The 27,765-nt window shown below is 41.2% G+C and overlaps 2 protein-coding genes across 4 annotated transcripts in view; one reads left to right on the top strand and one right to left on the bottom strand.

Moving 5' to 3' along the window:
- Window positions 1-494: 494 nt before the first annotated feature.
- On the bottom strand, window positions 495-8,500 carry LOC115617563 (arylacetamide deacetylase-like 4). Its single transcript, XM_030508253.1, has 4 exons — window positions 8,330-8,500; window positions 3,926-4,142; window positions 2,651-2,714; window positions 495-1,336 (listed from the first exon to the last, which is right to left on the bottom strand). Exons 1-4 carry the CDS (start codon window positions 8,498-8,500, stop codon window positions 565-567), a joined length of 1,224 nt encoding a protein of 407 aa, XP_030364113.1. The 3' UTR covers window positions 495-564.
- DHRS3 (dehydrogenase/reductase 3) overlaps window positions 3,918-27,765 on the top strand; it is a 45,110-nt gene continuing 21,262 nt past the window's right edge. Inside the window, exons 1-2 of one of the 3 annotated variants that reach the window (XM_032920339.1) lie at window positions 3,918-4,099; window positions 5,940-6,010. Coding sequence is in view for 2 of the 3 variants with exons in the window: in XM_030508240.1 (XP_030364100.1) it covers window positions 17,538-17,732 (195 nt within the window). In the remaining variant the exon portion in view is untranslated. Of the gene's footprint in view, window positions 4,100-5,939; window positions 6,011-14,984; window positions 15,205-17,396; window positions 17,733-27,765 lie in introns of those variants that run through there. The other 2 variants (XM_030508240.1, XM_032920338.1) reach the window with 2 other exon arrangements.

Below are 27,765 nucleotides of genomic sequence, written 5' to 3'. Positions count from 1 at the left end.
CTGTACTCCCTCCATGTCACCCATTTCCCTTTTAAATCAGATTTGTAAATATACCCAATTCCCTCCTTCAGATCTTACAACCATGTCCAAAGCTACTGGTTGCCTATACGCATAGTTTGATGATGATTACTACTCATCTCAGAAGTGCTGAAAGTATTGTTACTCTCCAGAGGCTTTGGGGGGGCATTTTATGCTGGTTTTGTGTGTTTTACGTGGAGATGTGGATGCACATTGCTGGTTACTCATGTATTGCATGCTTCAGAATGTTCTTTTACTACGGTGAGTTTTTATTCTTCGACAGAAGAAGAGAATGAAACTTCTTACAACGTGAGAACAGCAAAACAGATATACCAAATAATGGGATTTTTAAACAAAGGGGAAAAATAAGATGAAAAATACATCATGTTCCCAAATAAAAGCAACCGAAAATCAGTACTCAGCAGACCATGCTGACCTTATTATTTCTGACCTAGATTGTAATGTTCTACCACACAAATAGCTAGTAGCTGGTTAATTGGAACATCCTCTGTTTGCATACCAGTACACTATATTGGAGAAAACATTTTAATAGCCTTTTATAAAGTTTACAGTGTGGTTCACTATTTTACTTGATGATGGAAAAGAGAAAATACCATAACCAAAAAATCCCAGTGCACAGTGGAAGCCGCCTTCCACGTTGAACCAGGTCACTTTGACATTGTTGTCCTCTAACCGTTTCTTGTACAAGAGTCCATCATCTCTGAGCACATCGTGCTCGCAGGTGATGATACAAGTATCAGGCAGGCAGCAAACAACAGCATCTTCTGCTAACAGTGGGGACAATCTTGTCTCAACCAGTTCTTTTGTTTCTTCATGGACTTGAGGTAGAAATGAACTGGGTAACGGTGGTTTATAACCCAGCTTAAATATCTCTGGGATAAGATCTGGATTTATCCATTTCTTGTATCTCAAATTCATACTCTCAGGAATGTGAGAGCCTGCCAAAACAGCTTCCTTCATAGAGCAGTCCTTCTTCAGGTACTTCAGGATAAACTTGACTGTATGTTCCCGGGACAGGAAGGCACTGAAAGCATTTTTCTGGTGAGATGGCAGATTGAAGTTCAGTGCTTGGAGAAATGGATAGATCAGTACCTGGGCACGTATCTTTGGGATATCTCTTCTATTTCCCAGTTCTTGGCAAACACTAGCAGCAAAAGTGCCCCCTGCGCTATCCCCACAAACAATAATCCGATGAGGATCCACCCCATAGTTTTCTGCAGTCTTCAAGAAGTGCATGGTAGCAGTGAGACAGTCCAGAGTTTGGGCTGGATACTCATGCTCAGGAGATAAAACGTACCTGAAATGCATAAAAGAACTACTGTTACACATACATCTACTTGCAAATGGCTCATTTTACATGCACCCCATGCATCCGCAAAACTCGCCCAAAGCAGTATTAACTGATTTCAAGTTTTGCCTCTGAAGCAAACAGAACAGCTTCCCCGAGACCATCAGCACTGAGCTTTGTTCTTGCGTAATTTAAGCATGTGAGGGCTTAAGTCTTGCAGTCCATTCCCCCACATTATACAAGGCCATGCATTTACTCGGTACCTGATCCAAGTGCATCCGCCTGGGATCCAGGTTCGTGCCTGCAGGGAAGTCTGCAGTTGTCCCACTCGGACTGACCTTGGATGTGTGTATAGCTGTGAGTAATCCTGTGTAAACCCACAAGATCCAGCCAAGTTCTGGCTCCTGAGCTTTTTACACTGGGGACACTAATTATTAGGTTATTCTATATTGGTACAGTATTGTATATTATTATTACATTTTAATATAAAAAGAATAATTTAATAACATTATAAAACACCGTACAGTAAATGTACTGTGGTGACAAATAGCTTCCTGTAGACAATTCTTTTATTTATGGTATCAATTGGAACAAGTGAATTACAAAAGAGGGATGTTACAGTAACAATCCCTTTATTTATTTCTTAACTACCAACTTACTTTATGTGTTGAAAATCAAGGCAGGTGTAACAGTCAGAACCCAGGCAAGTTAAAGTGTTGTAATTTGATTTCAATGACATTGAAGTATACTTTAAGACTACATTTTTAACAGCCGTGGTTCTTTATTCTCTGTATTCATGGTTTTAGGGCTTTCTGGAGAAGATTAATTTTAATAAGGAAGAAGGTAGATACTACAGAGGTAACAGTGTGGGCATTCTCTCTTGACCCTTCACTGTTTGCAGAGGCACACTGCTTCTGCTTCTATGGTTTTTCACTGTTCTGTGAAATTAATTCAATGGATTCATAAACATCCTGATAACCAGGGAATAAAAAGATATTAGAAACTGAAATTAGGAAAACACTTTATAATTCCTTATTATCAAAGGTAATGATTTTTTGTGGTGATAAACCAAACAGATCTGCTCCTCTGAAAATAGCTGGCATACATAGAACTTTTGTAACTTTATAAACCTGTATCAGGTATTTCTCATTGCCATTTCATGGCACATGCTTGCTCACACATATCAACAGCAGAGGGGTAGACAACATTAGAGCTCAGCTTCTCTTCTTACATTCAACGAAATGTAAATACAGAATGGGCATCATTAAGGGGGTCAGAGGGAACTAACTAATCCTGGGAGTACACGGAATGGAGGTCACTTACCCAACAGACACAACCACTGAATCAGTCTTTCTGGCTATGTACCGGCTTATTCTTTCATGACTTCCTGAAGAACAAATGGTGTTGATGTAATTAATATCTGGGAATACTTGAAGCAATATCATCCCTTATTGCCATGATTGAATGTGTTCTTCCCTGTGAGGGTGCTGAGGCGCTGGCACAGGGTGCCCAGAGAAGCTGTGGCTGCCCCATCCCTGGCAGTGTTCAAGGCCAGGTTGGACACAGGGGCTTGGAGCAACCTGCTCTAGTGGAAGGTGTCCCTGCCCGTGGCAGGGGTTGGAACTGGATGAGCTTTAAAGTCCTTTCTAAACCAAACCATTCGAGGATTATTACACACAGTTGCCTAGGGTGGTTGTAAAGGCTAAAATAGCTTGAGATCCTTGTAAAAGCTTACTACGTTGTTTTAAGTAACTGTAAGGCTGAGGCTGACTTAGGTATCTCATACCATTTTGCTGTGGAAATGTTAACTGTAGTACTATAGCTAAGTCTAGATGAATTTTGAAGCAGAGATTTGACTGTTTGCTGAAGAATGCAGGGTGCAGCTGGTGTGCCCCTGTGAAATCAGCACATTTCTGTGTGGCTAATTCAGGCAGAAATCTGAGACGTGCATGTTGTGTTATAGTAAATTGTCTAATTAATAGAATTATTCCATGGTAAGGTTGTGGGCAGAAATATGCCTCTTTTAATGTATTTAAAGATACACTGAAATTTTCTTCAACCTTAGTTGTGAATTTGTTGCATTTAGAAGATTTGGTTTACAGGTATTTGCTCAATGATGTGTTCTTTCAATTGGAACTTTTTAAATTACATGTTTGCAGTTATCTGCTTTCTCTAATAAATTAAACTGGGGAAAAAAAGACAACTAAAGTACATGCATCGTGGACACGTTTTTAAGTGGCTGCTATAAGACCACCTGAAGTGCCATGAGCACTATAGAAGTCCCAGTAAACATGCTGCAGTTAGAGACCGAAGGGAGGAATGCAGATGTTAACAACTTCTGTCTGGTTTTCAGACAAAAGAAGAAAGTATTTCTTTAGCAGCACCACTTCTTGTAAGGAATATATATGTCATAAAGAGCGCAATATCCTACAAAAATAAGGGCAGATTAGAGAGTTTTAAAAGTAAAATAAACATTAAATGCTTTCTATCTCTCAATCCCTCAAACTAATCTTCAGTCACTTCCTAGGTTCAGGAGAGTTATTAAAAATAGAGAGTTAAGAATCCTAAATAATGGTATTTTGTCTTTCAGTTCCTTACTGATGCTTCCGAACATCCCACATCCTCCATGGAAGATGAGGACTCCTCTCCGTTTGTTTGCAGCTGGTACTCTTGGGCAGTAAATTCTCACCGGCACCTCATCAAAATGCAGATCCTTTATGAAGCACTTTGAATCCCTGCATGCTGGCAGTCCATCAACAAGCAACCTTATAAGTATGTGCTCCTTGAAGACACCCAAACTTTCTAAGTTCTTTGCCTAGATATAGATATAACAGGAAAAACTTGGAATTAGTTTAGGAATTCAGGTCTTCCCACTCTAAAAAGGCCACAACCTACATTTTTTATACTATATTTAGCATAATTGTATTGGTTATTTGGTGCCTTACAGGATTACCACAAATAACTCTAGTGGCTTTGTGATCTCAGTTATGAAAGTGAAAATGTACATCTTCATGATTTGAGGTACCATTATTTCTGGAAGAATGTTATAATACTTGTTCCATGAGATGCATTGTATAAACACCTAATTTTCATGGTCTAGATTTACCATGAGTAACATCAGGTATTTGCTGAGGTATGGAAGTCAGGAGTCATGAGGCCTGAGGCTCCTTTTCTAATCAGTGAAGAGAAAGAGGCATTTCTTGAGGACAGTTCAAATTTCAAGTGTGTCAGGTCATGCTCTGGAGATGTCTGTTCATCTCCATTGATTAGAAGGGGAGCCTGTGTACTTCAGATGCCTCAGTTAAAGTATTTAAGGTTAGGTGTGATGAAAATGTCCCTAGCATGGCTGCATTTAGTATACTGGGAGAAAAAGGCTCATGCCAAAGTGCAAGATTCGGGGACTTAGTGCTCTTGGGTCATCCCCATGCCACAGGGTCAGTGAGGCCAAGCTCACTGTGCCAATAATCAATAATGAAGGGCTGCTGGCCTAAATGAATAACCGCTGAAAATGGTTCTGAATCTTATCTCCATCAGTGAAACGGTTGCCTTTATCAAGATCTCACAGGTACTCATGAAATGGCTCTGGAGTCGGTCTCGTACATCTAATCAGGGAAAACGAATGTTCTGAAGAAGGGGAGGTTGTTACATGTATCAAAACATTTTCTTATCTTAAGGCCGGTCAACTGCTGATAGATCAGAGAGCCTGAAGATCACACTGGAATCCCCCTTTAGTTGGAACACATGTCGTAATGGATGCATTTCCTGCTAGGGACAACAGTTCCCTTCCCATTAACTGGTGATTTAATTGCCCTTATGGACTATGATAATTCATTCTTCTGGAATGATGACAATCATTAGAAGCAATTTGCAGATTGTATTGTTCTCTCCTGAGCAACAGTCGGTGATTTTGCCATGAAAGAATGCCTGAGTAAGACAAGAAGGCAGAACTTCCTTAGGTGCATGATCCCAGCTATCACGTACATACGAGGCCAAATGACACGTAGTTCAAGTGTGTTCAACACCCAGTTCCTCACCAAGGCCTTTCTCAAACAACACAGAAGCTGTCTTCCTAATAATCTAGACCAGGCTGCAATGAACAAGTTGGGTGTGGAGTAATAAAAGAAACCACCATGAGCCATGGGGCCATGATCTTCTCTCTAGAAGATCATTTAGAAACACACATGGGAACCCAGAGATGATCTGGAGTTTTTTCACAGCACTCTGTGCCACAGCTGCCAGCAGTCTTTGGGTTTTTAAGCCCCAGTTCCTGAAGACAAATGGATAGATGTAGTTCTTGCCTTGAAAACTTTTTGTAGGTATCATGGCAAAGGGGAAAATGAATATAAGAGCCAAGGCAATTGTGTCAGAAACCACAGGGTCAATATGGCCTTCCCCAAATGGCAATTTTCAAAACCTCTCGTGACTCTTAAGTCAGTCTTTTTCTCAGAGACATGATTTTGGGATGGCCGAAATTGGCAGAATTGCCATTTAATTTCATCTGTACTTTCTAACATCCCTGAGTTTTAACAGTTTTCAGATTCCATTAATATACATGATAAACTTGGTTACAGAGCATTCTATCTAAATATCCTCTTTTCTTTCCTTCTCTTAGGAGCTTCTGACATCACAGAGGCATCTCTAAATTCAGAGAAAACACTGTCATGAAGGAGAACAGAGAATTTGGTATGTATTTTGTTGAAAAGCTTAAACTTAAACTTCTTTAAGTTTAATAATTACAAAACACTTCAGAAACAATAGCAATGCACTCAGAAAATGAAAGGTATGAGTATTCCTAGACAAATGTGATCAGTGTTGCAGTGATCAGTAATAAGTGAAACATTTTATATAAGCCAGGTTCTAAAATGTGTACAAATGTAAGAAAAAGAGGACCTAGATCCCCATGTCAGCATACCTTTTCCAGTGAAATAGGGTCTTCGAAAAACTCTTTGCTGGAACACCTGAATTCTGGCACAAACTGGCTTTTTATGTGGAAAGCCATATGGGGACCAGATTTTTACTTTTAAAATGATTACAGAATCACATACTAACTAGCAAAAACCACTCAATTTGAGCTTCATTGACCTTAAACTACATTAGATAGTCCTTCTGTCAGTCACTTTGAAGTGTTACGCTTTGCCAGCCAAAATCATAGAATCATAGAATCAGCTGGGTTGGAAAAGACCTTTAAGATCATCAAGTCCAACCTTTACCCCAGGACTGCCAAGTCCACCACTAATAATAATAATCATCAAAGCTTTATATCACAGTGCAATCTGATCAGTTAGTCTAAATGCAGATCTATATGAGCAAATTAAAACAAAAGCTAGGATGTGAGCTAGGAGGCTTTCTCTCATCACTTCCATTTGAGATTGTCACTGATGTCTTTATGGCAGAGTATGTGGATAGATTCAGCAGGAGCATCACATGTATGATGCTTATGCTGTAGAAGGCACACATTTAACTGTCGATGCAGTTTTGCTACGACATACCACAAATAAGATGAAAGAAAAGAGGAAAAGACTGTCAAAAGAGGTCTTCACTGCAACATACAATACAAACAGACACATCACTGGCACAGGAAGAGCAGCATTCATCAGAATGAGCAGGATATGTTGATTGCACATGTTCAGTGCACAAAGTGTCATGCCCTTTGTAAGAACCCTGTGAAGTCCTCATTGTGAGGGTTAGTTCTGTGGTAGAAACATAAAGCTAGAAATTCGCCAAAAGTACCAGCAGATGTCTAAAGGTTTTTGAAAGAAATCTGGTATTGAATGGATTCAGTGCACAGCAAATGGTAAAATGCATCTTTAAAACTATCCAGGAAAAGGAAACTGAAATTTCTGGAACATGGTATCAATGAAGATAGAATAGGTACTGTTGAATAACAGCCACTTAGAAGCTATAAAAGCAGGTTAAAAAGATCACCTCAAAGAATCTTTTCATTCGACCAAGTATGGAAACATAGAGAACTTAAGAACATACAGTCATATTATTGTATTAAGTTTATATAGAGCTTAACATGAAAATCAGTGTGAGATACATAAGAACAGCAGATTCTTCTTTCATGCCAGACAATGCAGAAAGGTACATGGGCCATTGGAGAACCAGGAACAATTACTGGATGTGGTGAATGCTGCTATGTAAGTTCAAGCAAACCACATTAAGTCTTTAATAGATTAGAGTGCCCCAAATCACCTTTCAGGATGTGGGCCTTAGGCACGACGTTCATTTCATTACGTATAACTGGGGGATCAGAGAGTACCTTTACTTGAGATGAGCTCCATACAAACTTTAATGAAATCATTCCATGATTTTCCTGCAGGCTTTCTTTTGATGTGCTGTGTGCCAGACGTGATAGGGCTTAGGCTGCTCTTACGTACTCCTGGTGCCACCTTTGAAGGCTTTTTGGGCACAAGCTGTTTCTTTCTCTGATGGCAAAGCACATGGCACAGTGAATCTGGCTTACAAGTACTTAAATAATGAGTGATAACAGGTCTAGCTGACCCTGCTCCGGCTGGAGGTTGCATTAGACAACCTCTGGAAGTGCCCTCCAGCCTGCATGGTTCTGTGGTATTTAACTAGGACACAGTAATCACAGAAAGAATCACAGAAAGAATCGCAGGTAAGAAAATTACTGCAAATAGTTCAAAATTTAGGAAATCACCTTAAATATATCGAAGTGCATTGAGAAAGAGAAGGTTGGTTCTTACTATTCATGTAAATTATATCCACAGCCCTCCTGTCACCCACAGGACCAATCATTTCATTATAGAAGGCAACCAAATTACAATTGCAGTATAAGAATGCATATCTCAGTATTTAAAAGAACTCACCTCATACTGGCTGCTTCTAACTATAGAATACCAACTCAAACCTTGGCCTTGATCTTTAAACCTGTGTTACCGTGTGGTTCCCATTACACACAGTTGCAATATTTAGATGCGTATCTTCATAATTTTCTTTTCCTGAAAATCACAGTATCACAGAGCATGATAAACTCACCAGAATTTCCATCAGAATATATGTGTAATGATAGAAGCGGAGCTTTAGTGTCTGGTCAGCATCAGGAGGAATCTCTACCTTGAAGGAATTATGATAAGTTGCAATTAAAACCAGTAATAAAAAAGCAACCAGAATTCCTGCTATTAAAGCCAACGCATAAAAGGATTCCATTTTTCTTTGGTGGGAATAACTTATTAGAGAACAGTGTGATTTGATTCTGTCAGTGATGTGATTCTGTCAATATTTATATCCTCCAGACTGACTCCACAGAGAAATCATTTGCATACCAGAACTCCTCCACCCTCCTCCTACAGATAAAGCTGCCAGATGCTGGCAGCATCCAAACATCCGGCTATTACAGCTTCCTTTAGCATGGTCAGAGTTAATACATAGAAGACTCACATCCAGGAAATGTCATTATTCTGTATATTCCAAAATTGCAAATGAACTTTATTTTTTAGCTGCTTTAATTGTATTCTGCTTTATGGGCCTCAAAAGCTAGATGGAATTTTTTGCAAGTGTACTAGTTAGTACAGAAGGGTACTACCTCTCCTTAAGAACCTGTGGAAGACTGAACTCCAGTCTCCATGTTCAGGAACTGTAAGAGTTACGCTCTTGGGAGTAGATCTGAAGTATGATTCTAAGGCTTTTGCTTAGTGCTGATCATATTTTCCCCTGCTATGTTGCTGGGGCACACAGCTTCGAACAGAGAGCTTAGAACAGAACTGTCCTGTTGGCCACAGCAGCCAGAACAGACATTCTGAAGTACATCTGAAAAAATTAGATTTTACAGATTCACATGGAGCTATCAGTTATGTGGAAGCTCCCTGTCCACAGGGAAACTTCACCTTCACTTGGAGAACTTTGGCCCTAACCCTCTATCCTGATTCATTCTAAAGAAAGGATTTTGATCTCTTTACAACTTTCAGTTTACTATTTGTTGCTGAGGCAACCTAATGTTATCCTTTGCTGTCATTTAGGCTGTGATCAGACCACATGACCAAATGCTTGTACCAACAGAGGTGATGATAGCGAAGGAATGTATGACCAGGTGCAACTCCATGTATTTCTGTCCACCATGTGACTGGAAAAAACTTGTTTGGGTAAAAGTAAAAAGCAAAGAAACGCCAACTCATCATGACATAAGCAGTACAACCCATGCTTAGCCCCTCAATGCCCTGAACTATTTCTTCATCCCCACTAATCTCCTAGATACTCCATTTAAAAACCCCTGTAAAAGCTTGTAATCGTGGTCATAGAAGAGAGATACTCCTCTCTATGAGCCATAAGATTCTGCATTTGGTTAACAGACTTGTAGTGGTATTCCCTCACAAAGCAGGATCTTGACTCAAAACCAGGTGAGACCTTCCTAGCTTTTCTTACACCCTTAAAAGAAGCAGATGAAATATATCTGCTTGGGAAAATCCCATTTTTGTGAAATATGCATTACAGGAAAGAGTGAGAAACATTCATGTGAATTAGTCAATAGGGTAAACCAATATTTACCTGTGTGGAATGAGAATAAACAAGAAGAGCCATAAGAAAGTACCAGATGAGTGACCAGGCTGGGTTTTTAAGAGAATAAGTCTAATCCGTAACTTACTGGAAGTGAGCAAGTACAACTGATTGAATTATGTGGTTTAAAATGAAAATAAATAAATAAATAAATAGGAAAAAAGATGTTAAGGGTAAGAAAACCATGAAATCCATGTAAGTTATGACATGGAACTCTTGGCTTAACTCAGCAGGCCTGCAGCTTCTGATCATAGTAAGCATCTTTCTAATACTGAATCAAATTGTTTGGCTAAGCTGGGGAATAATGGATCTCTTCCATCACTGTGGGGTGCAGGATGTTTAATTGCACCCTCCCAACTTCTTACTTCATCCAGACCTATGGGGTACACTAACTGGAATGATTAAAAAACCTAAACCAAACCAACCAAACAAAAACCAACCATGTAAGTTCAAGCAAAAATTAAGGCTCCTTTTATATTCTGAGAAGGAATATCTGGGTTGGGGTTTAATGGTTTTTACTAATCCTTCCTAAAAGTAATAGGTTTTAAGTTCCGAACATCCCCATATAAACATACTTTTAAATAGGACAAGTGAAAGTACAAGGACGTTTCTTCTTTATTCATTTTTAGTTTCTTTGTGGTGGATTTAAACACCCCCCTGATACTATCAACTGTGAGGAGATTGTGGCATATCCAGATTACCCCAAATCACTTAGGAGCTCCCAATATATATGGTTTTTTTCCATGATGTCAAGACTTTCAGCAACGAGCATCTAATGAGAGACTGGAGGGGAGGTACGAGGCCTCTGAAGAGGGGTCTTGGACTTTGGGGTTAGTTGGTTCATATAAGGGATGTTTTTTTATTCAAATAGTGTTGGTCATTAATTGGAGGGCAGGGAGGAATGTTCTGGAAGAAGCATCTCTGTTCATTATTTTATAGGTCAGCCTCTAGGAAACATCTGGATTTATGCATGCTACTGTTACAATGGATCTTTCTTCCTCCAAAGAATCAGCTGATCCTCACTGCCCTCTGCCATTGTGCATGTCAGGAAAGATAAAATAACTTTTTAAAAGGCAGCAGGCCCCATAAATGAATTGAAGGATCAGCTGCCTTTGGAAGCCCTGGGTTGTTTACCCCATGTATCATTTGCTCCAGTGTCCTCCTCCAGAACTGCTCGTCCCTTAAAAAGATCAGTGATAGCAATTTGTAGGGGTAATGGCAGTGATTCAGCAAGAACAAGCAAATTGTCTTACTGCTAACAGTGAGTGAAGTTCTAGAGATATCAGATAAGTTGCTAAAAATTCAAATCCTTCCATTGCTCAGACCGTCAGCAAAAGTACTGTGGGCTCTGTCTGAATGAAAAACTCAGCATCCCTCTGTGACTTCCCTTAGCTCAGCTGAATCTCTCCAGAGATCTTTTCCCATCCTCAATCTATAATGTGGTTCTATTCCCCCCCATCAATTCATACACCTGAAGCTGACCCCTCCTAGCCTTCTAGCCAAACAAATTTGCCTTTGACAACAGCATTCTTTTCCTAGCATTCCTCTTCTCTTGGGCTTCCTTTCTAGAATTGTCAAGTCTGAAGAAGGTTATGACAGTTGGAGGACTTGAATTATCTCACCTCTGCCTGTACTAGTGAACCACTAGCTCAGAAAGAAATTATAGCTGCTTGTAATGAATTCTTTTAAAAACACATTGCTAGAAAGGATTCAGGGAACATTTTGTCTGAAAATTTTTTCCTAAGCAAGTTTACAGGCTTCCAGTGCAAATTTACTACAGGCATTAACCTCCCGTCCTGGTCTCGTCAAAATCTGTATCACGCTGGTGTAGTAGGATTTCAGATCAGACTCTTGAAACAATAAGCTGCTTTGATTTTGAAGGCCTTATGGGCTTTATTCTTCTGCCTTCCTCAAGCCTTGTGTGTCTTAGAAGTTTTGTCAGGACTGAGGAATTAGTCAGAAGGAATGGTAAATAAAGAGAACATAAGATGAATCAGTCAGTCTAACAAAATGTAGTCACTCCATTCCTGTTTACACGTATTTTTCACTGTTCTGTCTTCCAATATGAAGGAGAAGGATAACAGATTGAGACAGATTTGGCTTCTAATAGAAGCATTAAAGAAAAAAGAAGGACAATTAGTACAAATGACAAAATGTTACACATACTAAAATGACTAAGAATTTGAAAGATGTTTTCATTTCTTGCTCTTGCATCCCTTTGAATTCTAGCTAGCACCTGTGTGCACTTTGAAAACATTGTACTGCTTGTAAAGACAATTATCTTTACACATCTCGAATCTAGAAAGGGATGTCATCTAGAATTTAGAATTACTCAGACATTTGTTATATCTTTATTCATGATATCGGTTTGTTGTGAGACCCTGGGAAAGCAGTGACACATCCACATGTAGCCTTTTTGCACAAGGCTGGACACAGGCTGTTTTCTGTCAAGGCTGGAAGTTAAACAGAAACCTGGTCCCTTTGAGTTTAGTCCATGGCAAAGCTCCGCTTACAAGGCAACAGTATCAGACTCTTAATGCTTAATAGCACATACAAGGACAGTGTGAAATCATAGAACCACTGGGACACATTTCAAATGGAAAATGTGAACTCAAGGGAAGAATGAAATCGAGAAGCACAAAAATTTAGCTCTTGATTTATCCAAATCTGACAGCAGTGCTTCATGTAACAAAAACCAGACCAGCTTGGCAAAAGGTTTTCCTTTTTTAAAGGAGGTTTAGTTTTAACCTGTGATTGTGATAGATTGGCCATGGTCAAGAACCTTGCACTGATGTAAAAAACTGCAATTACTTGACACACCAGTAACACAGACTTTCCACTGTATGACAGTGCTGCTCTGTGTTCCCAGTTTTTTCCCATCTGCTTACCAATGTCCTGTATATATTTAGGTGGGGGTTTTTTTAAGTTGAAAACACAGAATTCTTAGCCCAAATGGCTTTCAGACATGCATTGAGCATGCTTTTAATTTCCAGCTCCTTTTCCTGTCAAAAGTTCTTGCAGTTTAGCAACTTCATTTGCACAGACTTCCAAGTTTGCTAGGAACTTAGCTGCAAAGGCTCTGTGAGCCAGTGTAGAGTTCTGCCAACACACAGATGTGCAACATGAAGCTCTAAGCATTCAGATGTTCTACCTGAGCCTCTTCATAGATCCATGTAACACTGTTTGCAAAAATGGACCTTTGTTATGCAAGCGATGTGTATGCAAGACATGAATGTTATGCAAGTGTGTTATGCAGGAGAGTGTTTCAACTTATTCTGGAGGTAAATGTTGCTTTTTCACTGCTCTTTTTTCCTTCAAGACTGGGAAAGTAAGAAGAAGTAGGTTTCTGTGACTCTGAGAGTGCTAACTGTGATCCAGAAGCTGGGTTTCAGTTACAAAAGGCCTTGCTAACCTTTACATTAGCTTGCCTAAATGTGAACAACAGGTTTACTTTTAAGATGGGCTATTACAATTAGGCACTATTGTGGTTAAATATTCAGAAAACATAAAGGCATCTTCTGAGCTGTGGTCCCAGGAATGGCTCATTCAGGGATGATCTAAATTTAAACTTACTAATTCAGAATAGATTCATAAAACTCTATTAAAGCTATATTCCTTTACACTTTTGTTTAAAAGTACAAGCCCAGAAATTTAACCAGACAAGTAGAAGCGAAAACTAAATGAGTTGCTGCTGAGATGTATTACATGACTCCCTTGTTGCAAACTGGAATAAAGTTTAGTAAAGCGCCATGAAAAGGGCTTAAACCAAGCGTCTGGGTTGGTTTTTGTTTTTCAATTTATACTTTGTTATAAGTGTCTTTATAGGAAACAAATAGTTGAGTACTGTGCTCAACTATCCAAAATACAAAGTTAATTCTGCAACCGAGCAATAGCAACTGATGCAGTTTTACAAAATTAACAGGCCAGTCCTGGCGAAGGACTTGTGAGCAGAAACATGAAGGGATTCACTTTGGAACAGCTTCTGACTTACAGTCAGGAACAACTACTGTGATGTGACAGATCCTAGTTACCATCAACAACATGTGTACCAAGCGGCTGTCTGCGCCTCTAGATGTTTCCTGTAAGCCATCTGGATAACCAAACCTACGTGAAGGTCTGCTTAGGGGGTTTCACAGCCAGAGATCAACTCTTTGAACAAAAGCACATGTTGGTTTTGTAAAGGTGACAGTTTGGGAAAAGACCTCTTGCCAAAGAAGAGCACAATCCCAGAATACTATTTTTTCCCCACTTTTCAGAGTGGAACTGCAATTAAGAGGGACAAACCTCAGCTGTTCTCAGTGTTCTATATAGTATGTGTAGAATTTGAAGCTATCGGACTTGTTGGCCACAGTAGGCGAATTCTTAAGTTGCATGTACTTTTCACCAGATTTATTACAGGCAAGATGTGGTAACTTCAGTTTTTCTGTAAGTCTGCTTTTGCTTCTTGCTTTTGTACATTTGTACAATGTACTAACTCCTGGTTTTCAGTGCTTCAAGGTAAATCTGAAGTAAAGTAGTAAAGAAGTAAAATAGTTCATACTTCCAAGAAATTTTAAGAGGAAAATTTAAATATCTAGAACTGTCTTTTTACTCCCATTCCAAATTTGGTAGCAACTTTGCACATAGATCAGTGAACCAAAATCATAATGAATGAAAAAAACCCACAAATACTTCCAATACATATTAAGGTATTCTTGAAGCTGGAAAGAGGTTGAAATCCATATTTACAAGATTATTCCATTCCCACTGGCTTCAAAGAATCTGCAAATGTTTTAAATTAACAGTGAATTTTGGTTTTAATATGAACAGGTTAACTGTAATATTGCTGACTTTCCTATTTTAAACGTGTCTGTGGTGATTTATGCATAACAAGACTGAACTCAGGAATTGAAAAATCGGATTTACTTTGATGAACTTCATATCCTTTCATTTTTAACATGGCTCCTTATGTCCGTACCAGCAAGTTGTTATATTTGTTACCAGTCCAGACACTGAGTCATTCTAGTCTAAACCAGACACTAGGCTCTCTGTGTAATTTCTCTCTCCCCCTCAGAGTTTTTGGACTGAGAGGAAAATTGGAATGACAGGTCCTCCCCTAGCTCCGTTTCCAAAGGTATTACTGTAAAAACACACAGAGGTGCTAAACGCTGCCAAGCAGCAATGGAAAGTCTCTGAGCTCTGGTTATTTCAGATGCAGCTAAGTTAGGGAATACCACCTGATCCCAACAATCTGTCCAGACTTACAGTTTCTGGTTAGGAGCTGCATCTTCTTCTCTCCAAAAAGCTCTCTCCTGACACTCAACGATGATGCAGTGATAGTTGTATGGCTTATTTCTTATGAGGAAACCTGGCATTTAAAGGTAAGAACTCTGCAAGTTTCTCTCTAGATTTTATTTTCTTCTGAAAACTTTGGTGGAACTTTTAACAGAGCTGAAATTCATTTTCATTCATGAAAAGGATTTAGATGTTCTTCATATTTTATGTTAAAAATATTGTGTGTGATAAAGGTTTTAAATGTGGGTGGCACCAGAAACTCGGTTGCTCTTCTCTTTGCGAAAAACTAACCCCTGAACACTGTTACTGTGGGGCCGCTTTGAACAATGCCTGCTTCCAGAAATGTCTGATTGATTCCACAGCATAAAAGTGAATTTCTTTTTAAAAGGATTCAGCTTCCTAATTAATTTCTATTGGTTGTGTAATATACTTTGGCTACCTATGTGTAAGTGCTTAGATCATACACTTTCATTGCAGTGGTGTTTTAGTAACTATAGATAGATAGAAAGAAGTTGGAAGGTCTTTCAAACGTCTCGTTTTCCAGCAATTGTATTTTTTACCGCTAGATGGCTTCCCAGGATAGTGGATATAGACCCGACCTCCTGAATTAACATGTAGAATTGGATTCATTTTAGCACATTCTTAATGATATATACAAAGTCTAAGTTCTTTCCAACTCATCTGTGAAGACAGGAATGGAGGTTTGCCACCCTTGAGCTTTTTGTGACACCTTCAAAGCTTTGCATATTGGGTTATCAGGTTATTTCTGGTTGCCGTCACAGCTCCCAGCAGTGCTCTCAGTTCAGATGTGCAGTTAGGTCCTCCTCCGAAACGCTTTATCAGTGCAGCTAAAACGTAACATACCTGCTCCATGCTTTACAGTGCCAACAACCAAGCTGGGGGGCCGTGTTGCAATAAGCTTTGCCCTTTCTCCTGTTACAACATAGTCCAAAGTGCTATGGAGTCCGTCTTGTGTTACAACTGTGCCCTCCTAACTGGACAAAAAGGGCTTGGAAAAGGAGAAAGAAAAACCCACCCTTTGTTATGAGGAAGTGTCTCCCTCCTTCACGCCGAGCCTGCCTCTTATTGTCCCACTACTCCAGCACCAGTTTTCAGCAGTGCAAGCATCTTCCAGCATGGAAAACCCATGAGTTGTTGTGTTGTCCATAAAAACATTGGTTCAGTGGTAGATTTTGATGGCTAGCTGGATCCAGCCTGGCAATCTGGCGCTGAAGAAATCATTCCCCTCCACACCAGTTATCCTGGGCCAGCACTTCTGTGCCCGAGCTCCAAGACTTGAACTCAGCCTTAACCCTGCCTGTTCCTGGGCTGAGGGTCCGGGTGGGGGAACAGGGGGTCCCGGGCGGGGGGCAGCGGGGTCAGGGGGTCCGGGCGGGGGGCAGAGGCTGCCTGCCCGGGTGGCGGAGCCCGGGGGCCGCCGTAGCACGCAGCGAGCCCCGACTCGCAGGCAGCGCCCGCCTCGGGCTGCGTGTTGGAGCTGGTGTGCGGCGGCTGCGGGAGAGCTCGGGGGAGGGGAGAGCCGAGCCAGCCACTCACAGCAACAGTAGTGAGAGCTCCCCAACACTTTAACTGTCAATCAGGCTTAATGGGGTATAAAAACCTCCCCAGCGCCGCGGCTGTGATAGGCAGAGAGCGCAATAGGGAGAAATGAGCAAGAGCCAGCGCTGAAATAGTGCACGGCGTAATTCCTGCTCTGTGATCTCAGATACTCCAAGTGAAAAACCAGGCGAGGGGGCAGCGAGAGGCGGTTATCAGCTCAACCTTTGCAACCGGCTCAGGACAGAACGTCTACAGATATTTATAGATATGAAAACAAAACCAACAACCTTACCCTGAGTTGAGCCTTTCTTAAAAAGAAGGTCCTGGCAATTCTGTCTTATTTAAGCAATTTCCTGAGTCTAAGAATAGAAATGAGCTGCCTGGAAGGCACTGCAGGCTGAAATTTGGAGACATAGGCTGCTTTATTTTATTTTTCCAAATATAAAAACCTTCCATTTGGATACTGGATTTTTATGTTGGTCCTTGAAGCCGAGGGATGGATGGTTACTTTTAATTTCACTTTTTTTTTTTCTCTCTTTTAATTTAAAAGCCCTGTCTTCCAGTTAAAAAGCAAGGAAACCATTTTACCTGTCTGTGACAATCCCAGAGGACACTCATCAAGAAACAGGGGAGTGACTTGGTCTTCTGCACTACTTTACTCCTGCCCCAATTTTTTTAGGGGGACAGAAGGCTTTTTTCCAGTCCAGGAATCTCTTGCCCCCCAAGTTTTGGAAGGGGGTGGAAGACTTGTCACCCATCTAGGGGTGCATGAAGGGTATTGGATTTCTTTCTCTGTCAGCTTGGTTTTGTGAAGGGTTGGAAGAGGATTTTGCCTTCCTGGCTTGCCTGGAACAAGAAGATGATTTGGAAGTGGCTGGGAGCTCTGCTGCTTTTCCCCCTGCAGATGGTTTACCTGGTGGTGAAAGCTGCCGTGTGCATGGTGCTACCAGCCAAGCTCCGGGACCTGTCCGCGGAGAACGTGCTGGTCACTGGCGGCGGCAGAGGCATCGGCCGGCATCTGGCCAGGGAGTTCGCGAAGCGAGGAGCCAGGAAGGTGAGCATGGGTGTGAGGGGAGCTCCCACCTGCTGCGCTGCGCTGCTCTGCCCCGGAGCCCTCCACTCGGAGGTTAACAGCCTTTTCTCTGGGTGGGATTGATGGGATCACCTTGGAGAGGGGAGAAGGGGCACTAATCTTGTGAAAACCCAGCGTGCTGAGCCATTACATTGACTAACATTTCATAAGTTGCCCATTCTCCTCCTTCCCCGCAGCCTGTCTCTTCCCAGCTCATCTAAGAAAATGGGACGGTGAGAAAGGGCTTCCCTTGTGAATTCTCTGCTGACAAAGTGGAGGGTTTTGCTCCAGCCAAGGTTTTTATGTGGCAGGGAGAGGAGAGCTAGGTGATTCCCAGGCGTGAAGCTAGTGCTCGCTTGCATTTCTATTCATGGGCTGCTTCCTGGCAGTCCTGGTTGCTGGGACTGAGTACAAGCAGGGAGGGCGCAGCTGATCTCTGGTGCCTGCCTCAGGCTCTCCTTGGGCACAGCCAGACTGCCACTGCCTGTCACCCAGCGTGACACTGCGCATGTCACCCCCGAGGGGTCTTGAGTCAGAAAGGGGCAGATGGTGTGTGCAGCAGGGCTCTGGCTCTTGGGAACGTGGGGAGAAGGGTTCAGTTTCACCCCGATGGTTTCCCACTTGCAAAACTCATTTCTTGTGCTTTCTGAAGTCCCTTGTATTTTGCTTTTGGCCAGTCCAGAGCTGTTCAAAGGTAAGATGAATGAGAACGTAGCAAGGAAGAAAAGCACAATGTGAGTAGGAGCTGTGAGATTGTTTGCACATTTCCTTTAGGAAAGAGGGAAAGGGAGAGAGTCTGAGAGCCTGGTCTGTCTGCACAACAGCCTGGAAATGCCAGTGTAGCTGGTGTGTCCATTCTCTAGCTCAGGAACTCATGATTTACCTTCAGACCTTGTGTTTTCATAAGTACAGGTATCTCCGTGTGTGTGAATCAATCAGGAATACAAAGCCCACACATACCCTGAAACAAGGCTTGAGATTAAAGTTTCATCTGCCCCTTTATGGGTAATGAAAAGCAGAAATCATGGAATTAGACAGCTGCATAAGTACTCCTCTGTGTGAGAGAGGATGAATGAGAGTCAAGAGAGAATAAAGAAGGAGAAAAATACAGAATGAGAGGATATTTAAAGAAAAATTTGCATAGTGTTTTGTCAGTTCCTTACACATGCTTTGCAGTTTTCTCTGTGTGATACAGAGCTATTCTGGCATGCAAGTTTGAGGTGTAAAATATGTCAGCATTGAACTTTGATGTTTGTAGATGTTTGTGTTTAAACATCATGTTGAGATTTACAAATTCTTGGAAGACAGAGCAAACAAGTTGCCTGACCTTTGGACCCAAGCAATTTGCTGGAAGTGTATTTATGTTATCTGTTAGAATACCATGCTTCATTATTTATGTAGCCCGGCTGGTTGCTAGGCTGAGCTCTGGTATTGAAGTACCACCATTTCTCCAGCTAGCTCCAGAGCTGCTTTAGCTGCAGTTGAGCTGGACAGTGAACAATGGCCATCAGCCCTAATGAACCTGGTGACATGGGCCAAAGAAGAGGGAGCTCTTCAAGATACAGAGCTGAGGATGAAATGACTGTAAACAGCTACAGACTGTAGTTCATTTGTATGTTTTATCTATAACATCTCTACATATCTTAGAAGGAAAGAATAAAGGAAAATGACTTTTGGGAACCTTTGTTCTTATCTCATGTGGTCTTGTGAAATGCTGTGTGACTCCTAGTTACTATTTAGAACTTTGGCGGGGGGTTGCATTATGGGGTTTTTTCATGTCTGTCCTCAAGGTGATCCAGTATTTGCTTTTACTGAATTGGAATTAGATTCTCCTTTCAGTTCCATCATGGCTCTCCAGTAAGTCAGATATGGCACACAGCAAGTTTTGATGCTCTCTGGCAGTGGCACTGCCTTTCTGCCTTTGGTAGAGGCACATTTTCGCTGCAACACTAAAGTAGGCTTATTCTGGTCTTCCTTCTCGTTTTTAAGGACAATTTTACCTGGATGTGGTAGCTTTCATTCCCGTTGTGCTGAGATTTCATTTCTTTCCTGCCTTCTGTGCTCAGCCCTGACTTTGTGAATGTGCTGCAGTTTCCATGTAGAACACAAGACCTCTGTTCAGCACTACTCTTTGATTTTATGCTTTGCCTTAGACAATCAAAAAGAAACTAAAAAGGCTTGAAGTGGCTAGCAAGTCATCCCTCAGTGAGGCCTGTCGAAAGTCACTGCTGTATGTTTCTGTTGTTTTCTTAAGTAAGTGGTTAACTGTTTTACAGTTAGAGCAAAGCTTGAATTATTGATCCTCATTAATAATGTATAGCAGATTCGTAGTCACAATATTCCAAGTTTAGAAAAACACTTCCACCAAAGGCCTGAAATTCTGAGGCCAAGCACAGTGTTACTTGGAGGAGAACAGAAACAGGAACATGCAGGTTCAGGTTCTAATAGGGGGTGTGCGGTGTAACCCACCACGGCGCTTGCGCACACAGACATAGTGACGGAGTTTTGGAGGTAGGCGGCGATATATAACCATATTTTTGAGATTAGAATCTTCTGAAAGATAGGTTAGTTGAGGCTGTTAGCATCTGAAATTTCCTCTGATAATTAGACTGGATTGGATTGCATCTTGCACTCTATCTTTGTTTTCACAGGCTGGTTTTGTTAATCACGAATGAGATGTATCTGAGCAGTTTTCGCGTCAGATGACAAGCGTTGTATCTCACTAAGATTATGAATAGTCACATCTGCAACTTTTTTACTCTAAAATTTGATCCAGCATTTAAAGCTATGAAGATGGCAAGAAATAAATCCCAAAAAAGTTCATATAAATGGAAATACAGTGTCTTCTGCTTGATAGATACAATTACCCGAAAGGAAGATGGAGCCAGGAGGTGGCTGGTCTCTTCTCCCAGCCATCTCCTCTTGATAGGACTAGAGGAAACGGCCTTAAGCTGTGCCAGGGGAGGTTTAGATGGAGATGAGGAACAATTTCTTCCCCAGAGGGTGCTCAGGCATTGGAACAGGCTGCCCAGGGCAGGGCTGGAGTCACCGTCCCTGCAAGTGTTCACACCCTGTGTAGACAAGGCCCTTGGTGACATGGGTTAGTGGTGGCCTTGGCAGTGCTGGGGAGCGGTTGGACTTGATGATGTTAAAGGTCTTTTCCAACCTGGTTGATTCTGTGATTGCAGTTGAGCATGGAGACTGAAATTCTCAATCCAACAAAAGTCTCTTGGGCATGATCATGCAAATCCATCCTGATTCCCGTTCTCTAATCCCATTCTTTTAATCCATTGCTCTGGCATTGTGCCTTCAGTGAGACTTGGACAGATAAATGTCCAGGAGACATTTCTTTCTGAGGTGCTGTGTCTTTTCTCATGGTTATTCATTGACCTCACTGATGAGATGGCCAATAAGGGGACAAAGTGGTCGGTACCAGTTGTACTTCCAGTTTTGGAAGTATGTGTCTTCAGTTTTGTTTTCAATTAAAACTACCAGTGATTTTTAGGCAATGAGCAGCTTTCATCATTACATCATCCCTGTGCAGGTGTATACCAAGAGCTCAAAGGATCCATACTCCCTTTTTACTTTCAGGTAGAAGTTTTCAGAAATTCCTTGGTCATGGGAGGCATTGTGTATTTAAATGCTTCCTGTAGCACTTCCAGCAAAAAACCAAAAGCATGTAGATTTGCTGAATGCAGAGGAAGAGTGGTTTACAGATGATAGGGGACATGTTAGTGTTATTATGAAGGATGGATAGCACTGAATGCTCTCTGGAAGTACTCAAGTGTTGTAATTCAACTTTTCATGCTGTTCCTCAGAGATGTGGCCAGATTCAGAAGTGCTGGCTGAGGAGCTACTTTGCTGTGGCTGAAAGAAATTACTGGAGAAATGTACTTTATTGCCTTTGGTACCTTCTTGCTTGCTTGCAACATTCAAAATCTTCACTGTTGCTGGCTTTACTCGTGAGATTTTTTTGGCTACACCTTAAAAGTACTTGATGAACAGTCTCTGCCTCAGGCTTACACATTGGGAGCTTTGTTAAAGCTCTTACCTGTTAATATTCTGTGGTGAGCCAAAATGGCAGAGTAGATCAGTGTTAATGAAACAAGAGAAGGAGAGATTTTTATGAGTTTATGATTTAATGCCTATGAAATAAAAATCCAGTTCCAAAGCCTAATGGTCTTTTGCAAAGAATATACTGTATAAACGAGTTAATGTTGGGAAGACTGGCCCCTTTGAACAGTATTTCTTGTGTAGAAGAACAGCTCTCTACAGATGTGAGTAGGCAGGAGGACGTAGGGGCTCAAATGGGTTCATTCACCGGTGCTTAAGAGTTGGAAAATGCTTCTGGTTTCCTCTAAGCCATTTGCTTTTCCTACAGCATTTGCTGTTACAGCCCCTTTGCCAGAGAGTTGTCAGCCCTGGTTTTGATGATCTCCAGTGATGAAGTTTTGATTCGTATGTCTTGTATGTCATTTGCATGTCTTGCTCTTTGTCAGGTTTGCAGGCATTTCCTTGAGGCCTAAAAACATCCCTTGTAATTTTTACTTACTTTGTTCACACATTGTTTAATCTGAGGTCTGACTGAACAGGAAAGAGATGTTTGATTCTTAGACATTCTGAGTTATTAAATGCCACCAAAACCTAAAAAAGTAACTGAAAAAGATATAGGATAGGAACAGATTCCCACTGTGCGTATGTATCTTAGTATTCGAAGTTATCTGACAGTGACTTTGGAAGAGTTTCTTAGGCCTTTCCTATTAGGAGACTGGTCAAAACCTGTTGATATTCCTTAGGTTTTTTATTTACATGGAGGGCTCTGAGCTCAGAAATCAGCAGTATGGATCTTCAGCAGCATATCTACAAGGGATTTTATACAGCAGGGCTTTCCTAGAGTTCCTTTGTGATCAGTTCTATGGTCTCAGTTTCTTTCACAGCTTGTATATTTTGTGCTCCTATTTGGCTTTCCTTTTTTCCCCTCCAGCTGTGATATGTTTAGCTTTTCGGTAACCGTAGCTCTCGATGCATGAACCGTAGGGCTTCTACGGAATCAGGGATGTTCTGGTGTGAGAGATGCCTCTAAAATACCAAATGGGTTAGGGGCAGCCCTTGGGTCAGCGTGACAGTAGTGCAGAGAGGAGCTGAAGAGTTCTTCACATTCCTCACTGTGCAAGAAATGACCTCGTAAATGCACTGGAAGATCTCTCCTTTCACTGGTTTGTCCTCTGGACATCCACTTCCTGTCCTGCAGGAGACTGTGAGACGAGAGGGTTTGCATGCCTGTGCAGTGATGAGGGAAGCAGTCTGGAGTAGCAGGGCAGACAGGAGCCCTTGCAGGATGGCAGGGAGCTGGGATCACCACCACCAAACGGAAGCTTCGCTCTCACGTGGAATGTGCCGCCTGAGAGCCATGACCCCGCTCTGTCCGCACTGCAGTCTAGACAGTTCTGTCTGCAAGGTGCTTTTAACAGGACGGCAGTGTGATGGGCAGCTGTAGAACACCACAAGTGCAATAATCAGTCATGATTATGGGATAGCAAACAAAGATCCTGAAGGCAATTCTTAAACTTCTGCTTTGAAAAGCAATCAGGGATCTTTGGTGGTGGTGGTTGGGTTTGTATTGTGCTTGTATCACTCCTGATTTTGTTCAGGCTACAAAAAAACTCCAGACTGAAATCTCAACTGTTCCTTCCATCATTATTTTCACAACAAAGTCAGACCTTAATGTCTTCATTTAGGAAGATACTTTGTCATTGGAGTGTGCTATCCTCTTTCAGTTCAGTTACAATTGGGTTGTAATAAAAAGTCACTGCAGGAAGGAACACCATGGAAGGGATGAGAACTGTGCAAGCCCATGCTGCTGCTGAAACTGGGAGCCAGTTTCCCACAGTCTTCCACTGAATTCAACAGGACTGAAAACCTCAGAGGAGATGCAGGTGCTTGAGAGTCTTGTATAGTTGGAGAGATTTAGCTGCTTGAGATTTTTGGCTATAAATGGTGGTTAGGATGAGAGTATTGCAGAGAGGTTATGTAAAAAATGGTATCAGGTCTTAGAGTTTAGCCTTGTATTCCCAGTAATGGGAGATTTGGCAAGTTTTGAAATGAGTTTTTCCAATGGCATGCTCCTCCCACATTAGCTACACAAACAGCATCTGTAGTTCAGTGAATATTTCACTTTGGTCTTTATGAATCATGTTGACATATTATTGTCCTGGTTTCTGTAAGTATATACCAGTTTCAAATACTTGTTTATAACTTATACCGATGCTATATGATAAAAGATTAACTGCATTGTGACTAGAGCTGGAAAGGTAATGAATACTAATCTCCTGAAGAGAAAGCAAAATACTGAGATGGATACTCCAAGTCATTCACAGTTGTGACCTTTTTGAACATGTAGGACAAAAGCTAACCGTATCTCACGCAGATTTCAGTAAGAGTTCTTAATCTAAAATGTCTGAAAATATTGGTCATTCTCAACATGCATCCCTGATTCCACTTTCAGAACCTGCAGAATGCTCTTTCTAAACTGTATTTGAGAGTTAGCTCTTGCCTAAAGAAGAACCTGACATCAAATTCTAGGAATTTTAATCTGCCATGGAGTTCCATCCAGATGGGCTACAAACCTGTAAACATTTCTTTGGTCATGTACAAAGGTGTATCATTGCTGATAATGTGCTGGAGGAGTGGGGAAGAGAGGAGAGCATACCTGAAGTAAACTCAGGAAGCCCTTCTGCTTGCTGCCTGTCAGGTTTTAAATCTACTGCAGCTGGGCCAGTCATCAAGAAGACACTTGTGTTCTGCAAGTACTAACTGATTTCTGACATGTACCTTGCAATTCGTTCTGAGTTCAGAACATGAACTGGCCACCCCAGAGGTTAGTTCTGATAGAAGGAAAAGAGCTGATTTAAAATTACATCATTTCAGAGCTGAGAGAAACTCGTGGTTCCTGGAAGACGATGAATCCCCATGTACTTGGTTTTAACAGGCACCATGCTCTAACATAAAGAAATCAGAAAGCCTTTAAAATTGTGTTTATAAAAGAAATGGACACAGTTCCAATGTACTTTACCCCATGCAAATCCAGTATGTGAATGTGCTGCACAAACAGATGTTGAGTTGGCCTGGTGCATAATCATTTCTAAAAGGCTCAGCATAAAATTTACATACGTATTTTTAGATTCCAGTACTAAGACAGCATTGTCAAGAGACCATCTGTCCACATCCTGAATGCTTTTTATGCCCTGCTGAGGCACCAGAATGACATACAGTCCGTGTATCTAATGGATTTCTCTGTAGTGATTTAGAGATGCAAATAAGTATCTGAAAAGGCAATCTGACATGTCTCAAAGTGAAAAATAATATGATCTCAAAAGAAATTTTGCATTTTCTATGTTATAGGTAAGACAATATTAGTAGTAGTAATAAGAGAATATTTACCCATAGTGCACACATCAGGTTCTAGGTAATTAATCTCTCCTGGTGTGTGTGGTTGACAAAAACCCCAAACATAGGAACTGAGCAGTTTCAGGCATATTTTAATGATGGTTACTTTAATCTTATTTAAATTCAAGCACTTAATCTTACAGTGAGCTATTAGAGCATGTCATAACTTAGCAGAAAGCAGAAGTACCTGAAAAGAATTGGGGAGTGAATGTTTTTCCATGTCATGCAAAATAATGTATTAACTTGGAACATTTGGTAAACTGTGAGAGCATAAATTTGATTGAGTGGCTTTATGGTCTCTAGAAAAGCTTTCTTTCTATAAAGATTCTATACTGACAGCAGTTTTATTTAACAGCTTCCTGCTGGCAGCACGCTTCCTTGTTGATTGAATTTAAGGCTGGGCAGAAGAACCCTTGTTCCAAGTCCCAGGCTCAGATGGCACTGAGCCTGTTGTGTGTGCCCATGCCAAGGCCAGCCCTTCAAATAACACCCTCACAAAGTGTCTCTGGTTGGCAAGTACAGCCAGAATTTATCTGCTATCAGATCTGTTGATGTCTGTGAAGCAGCATTCCGGATGGAGCTGGTTTAGCTTATAATTTAGAACGTACCTGTCTTTTGTTACTGGGTATGTTGTAAGGAGAATAAATAATGTTAACAAGGAGTGGAACTTGCAGAGTAACAGGCTTGTCATCTCACACCATGCTACAGTGATGTCAGGTGAAAATATTGTCCCAGTGAGGCTGTGCTGTGTTGGCACACCAAAAGCCAGCACTCCTTAAAATGCTTAAGGACTGGCACCAAAACAATTAAATGAGGCTTCCCACAAAAGCTAAGGACTGTGTCAGTGCCGTAAGAAATTTTGAAGTAAGTTTTAAAGACGAGGTCATATATTAGTGTTGTTGCAGCGCCTCAGAAACCCACTCATGCACCAGAAATTATTTAGCATAAAGATGCTAAATGAGCTGTATAAGGACATCAGGAAGATGCTTACCTCAGGATTTACAACACAGGTGTGAAACGAAAGGCAGCAACTGAATACACACACAGGAGTCTGTACTGATGGTGGTTTCAGCACCACTCATTTGGCCATTTTGAAGTTTTTGGAAAGGCATCACAGCAATGGAAGTTTTAAGGTGGGATTTGAAGAGCAACAACAAAGAGTTTTGGGGAATGTTTTCAGAGGTGCATACAGTGTGATGGAAAACACAAAGGGGTTTTTAAAAGTTAATGCTGGGAAGTAAAGGCTGCAGTAGGAGATCTGATGCTAAATGAAAGGTGATCAGTAATGTGGGGATAGCAGCCTTGAAAGCCAATATAGAAGCTTAGATCTGGAAAGCTTAAAGGGGAGGCAGGGAGATTCAAAGTGAGAGTTGACCTGGTTGAAGCAGTAATCTAGGTTTGGGATTGCGAGCAGGGGTGTTGGAGCAGATGACCTCCAGAGGTCCCATCCAGCCTCAACCATTATGTCATTCTGTGATCTTCATCTTACTTGTACCAAGAAAGGAACAAGGCTGCTTTTCTGAATTGCATGGCTGGCAAGATGGGTTTGGTCTATGATGTTTCACCTTGCTAACCTGAAGTGATCCATCCCTCTTTTATTTGTGTGTTTTCATCACCTACTGTGGCTTGTAAGTGTGCTGCTGTATTTCTGTTGCATTTTGTCATGAGACTGGCACAGGCTGGGATAAAGTTGTCTCAGATTTGTAGAACTATTTGCATCTGAAGCACTGACTCATATAGGTAGGTTTTACTGCATTATAAAATGAATTCAACATGCTGTTGAGCTAGTGTCTCATTAGTCTGGCAGAGCAATTTGCTTTAAGTGTGACCATAAGCCCTCCACACATTTCTAAGCATTCTGACTAAAGAGTTTAGAAGGAATCAAAGATAGATATATAGATGTATTTATTTATTTATTACCTTGCTGTGGAAACCTGTCTTGATAGGGTGATATTATACAGTGGATAGTAAAAATCCACTTGGAAAACTCTGGATAGACTCTGAATTACATTCCTCAAACAGATCAGCAGCATTCAAAGAGAGCAGACACAAGGTTAGGACATCAAGAGCTAGCTGATTTTACATCGCACAGCCAGAGCCAGACCAGGAACACAGTAAGCTGAGAGGTAGGAAAGTATTAGGACATTTTTCCCAAGAGAAGAACTAGGGAACTAGGACAAATAGATGATGATGATGATGAACTCCACTGAGTAGCCAGTACTTCTACACGAACTGTGGGGAGAAGAGAAAAAGACAATAGTTTCCTTTGTTTCCTGCCACAAAAATTGGACAAGTGTGTAGAAATTCTGTATCTTTCCTTCTGGATGGTTTGAAAATGTGAGCTAATGCTTATTGATTTTAAGTGCTTGCTTTAAAATCTATTATCAAATGTTGGTTAGTTTTTAATGTTCATTTTTCACTTGGATTTCTGGAGTGAATTGAACATATCAATCAAATACCATTGCTGCTGTAAGGTATTGCGTAGGAAAGGGAGACTGAGAACAGCCTCAGAGCTGCCCACCGAGAGAGAACAAACTCTGGAATTCTTAAACCTGTGTGCTTATCAGGA

Source organism: Strigops habroptila, chromosome 16, assembly GCF_004027225.2.
Source record: "Strigops habroptila isolate Jane chromosome 16, bStrHab1.2.pri, whole genome shotgun sequence".
Taxonomy (NCBI): Eukaryota; Metazoa; Chordata; class Aves; order Psittaciformes; family Psittacidae; genus Strigops; species Strigops habroptila.
Note: the sequence above shows the minus strand (reverse complement) of the source record. Positions and strands in the feature narration are given on the sequence as shown.

What these genes read in the sequence shown, in the direction of transcription:
- LOC115617563 (XM_030508253.1), bottom strand. Translation starts at nt 8,500, where the DNA reads ATGGAATCCTTTTATGCGTTGGCTTTAATAGCAGGAATTCTGGTTGCT. An exon ending in TGGGATGTTCGGAAGCATCA is followed by an intron (nt 2,715 to 3,925) that starts GTAAGGAACTGA and finishes TTTGTTCTTCAG; the next exon opens with GAAGTCATGAAAGAATAAGC. An exon ending in TCAGTGGTTGTGTCTGTTGG is followed by an intron (nt 1,337 to 2,650) that starts GTAAGTGACCTC and finishes TATGCATTTCAG; the next exon opens with GTACGTTTTATCTCCTGAGC.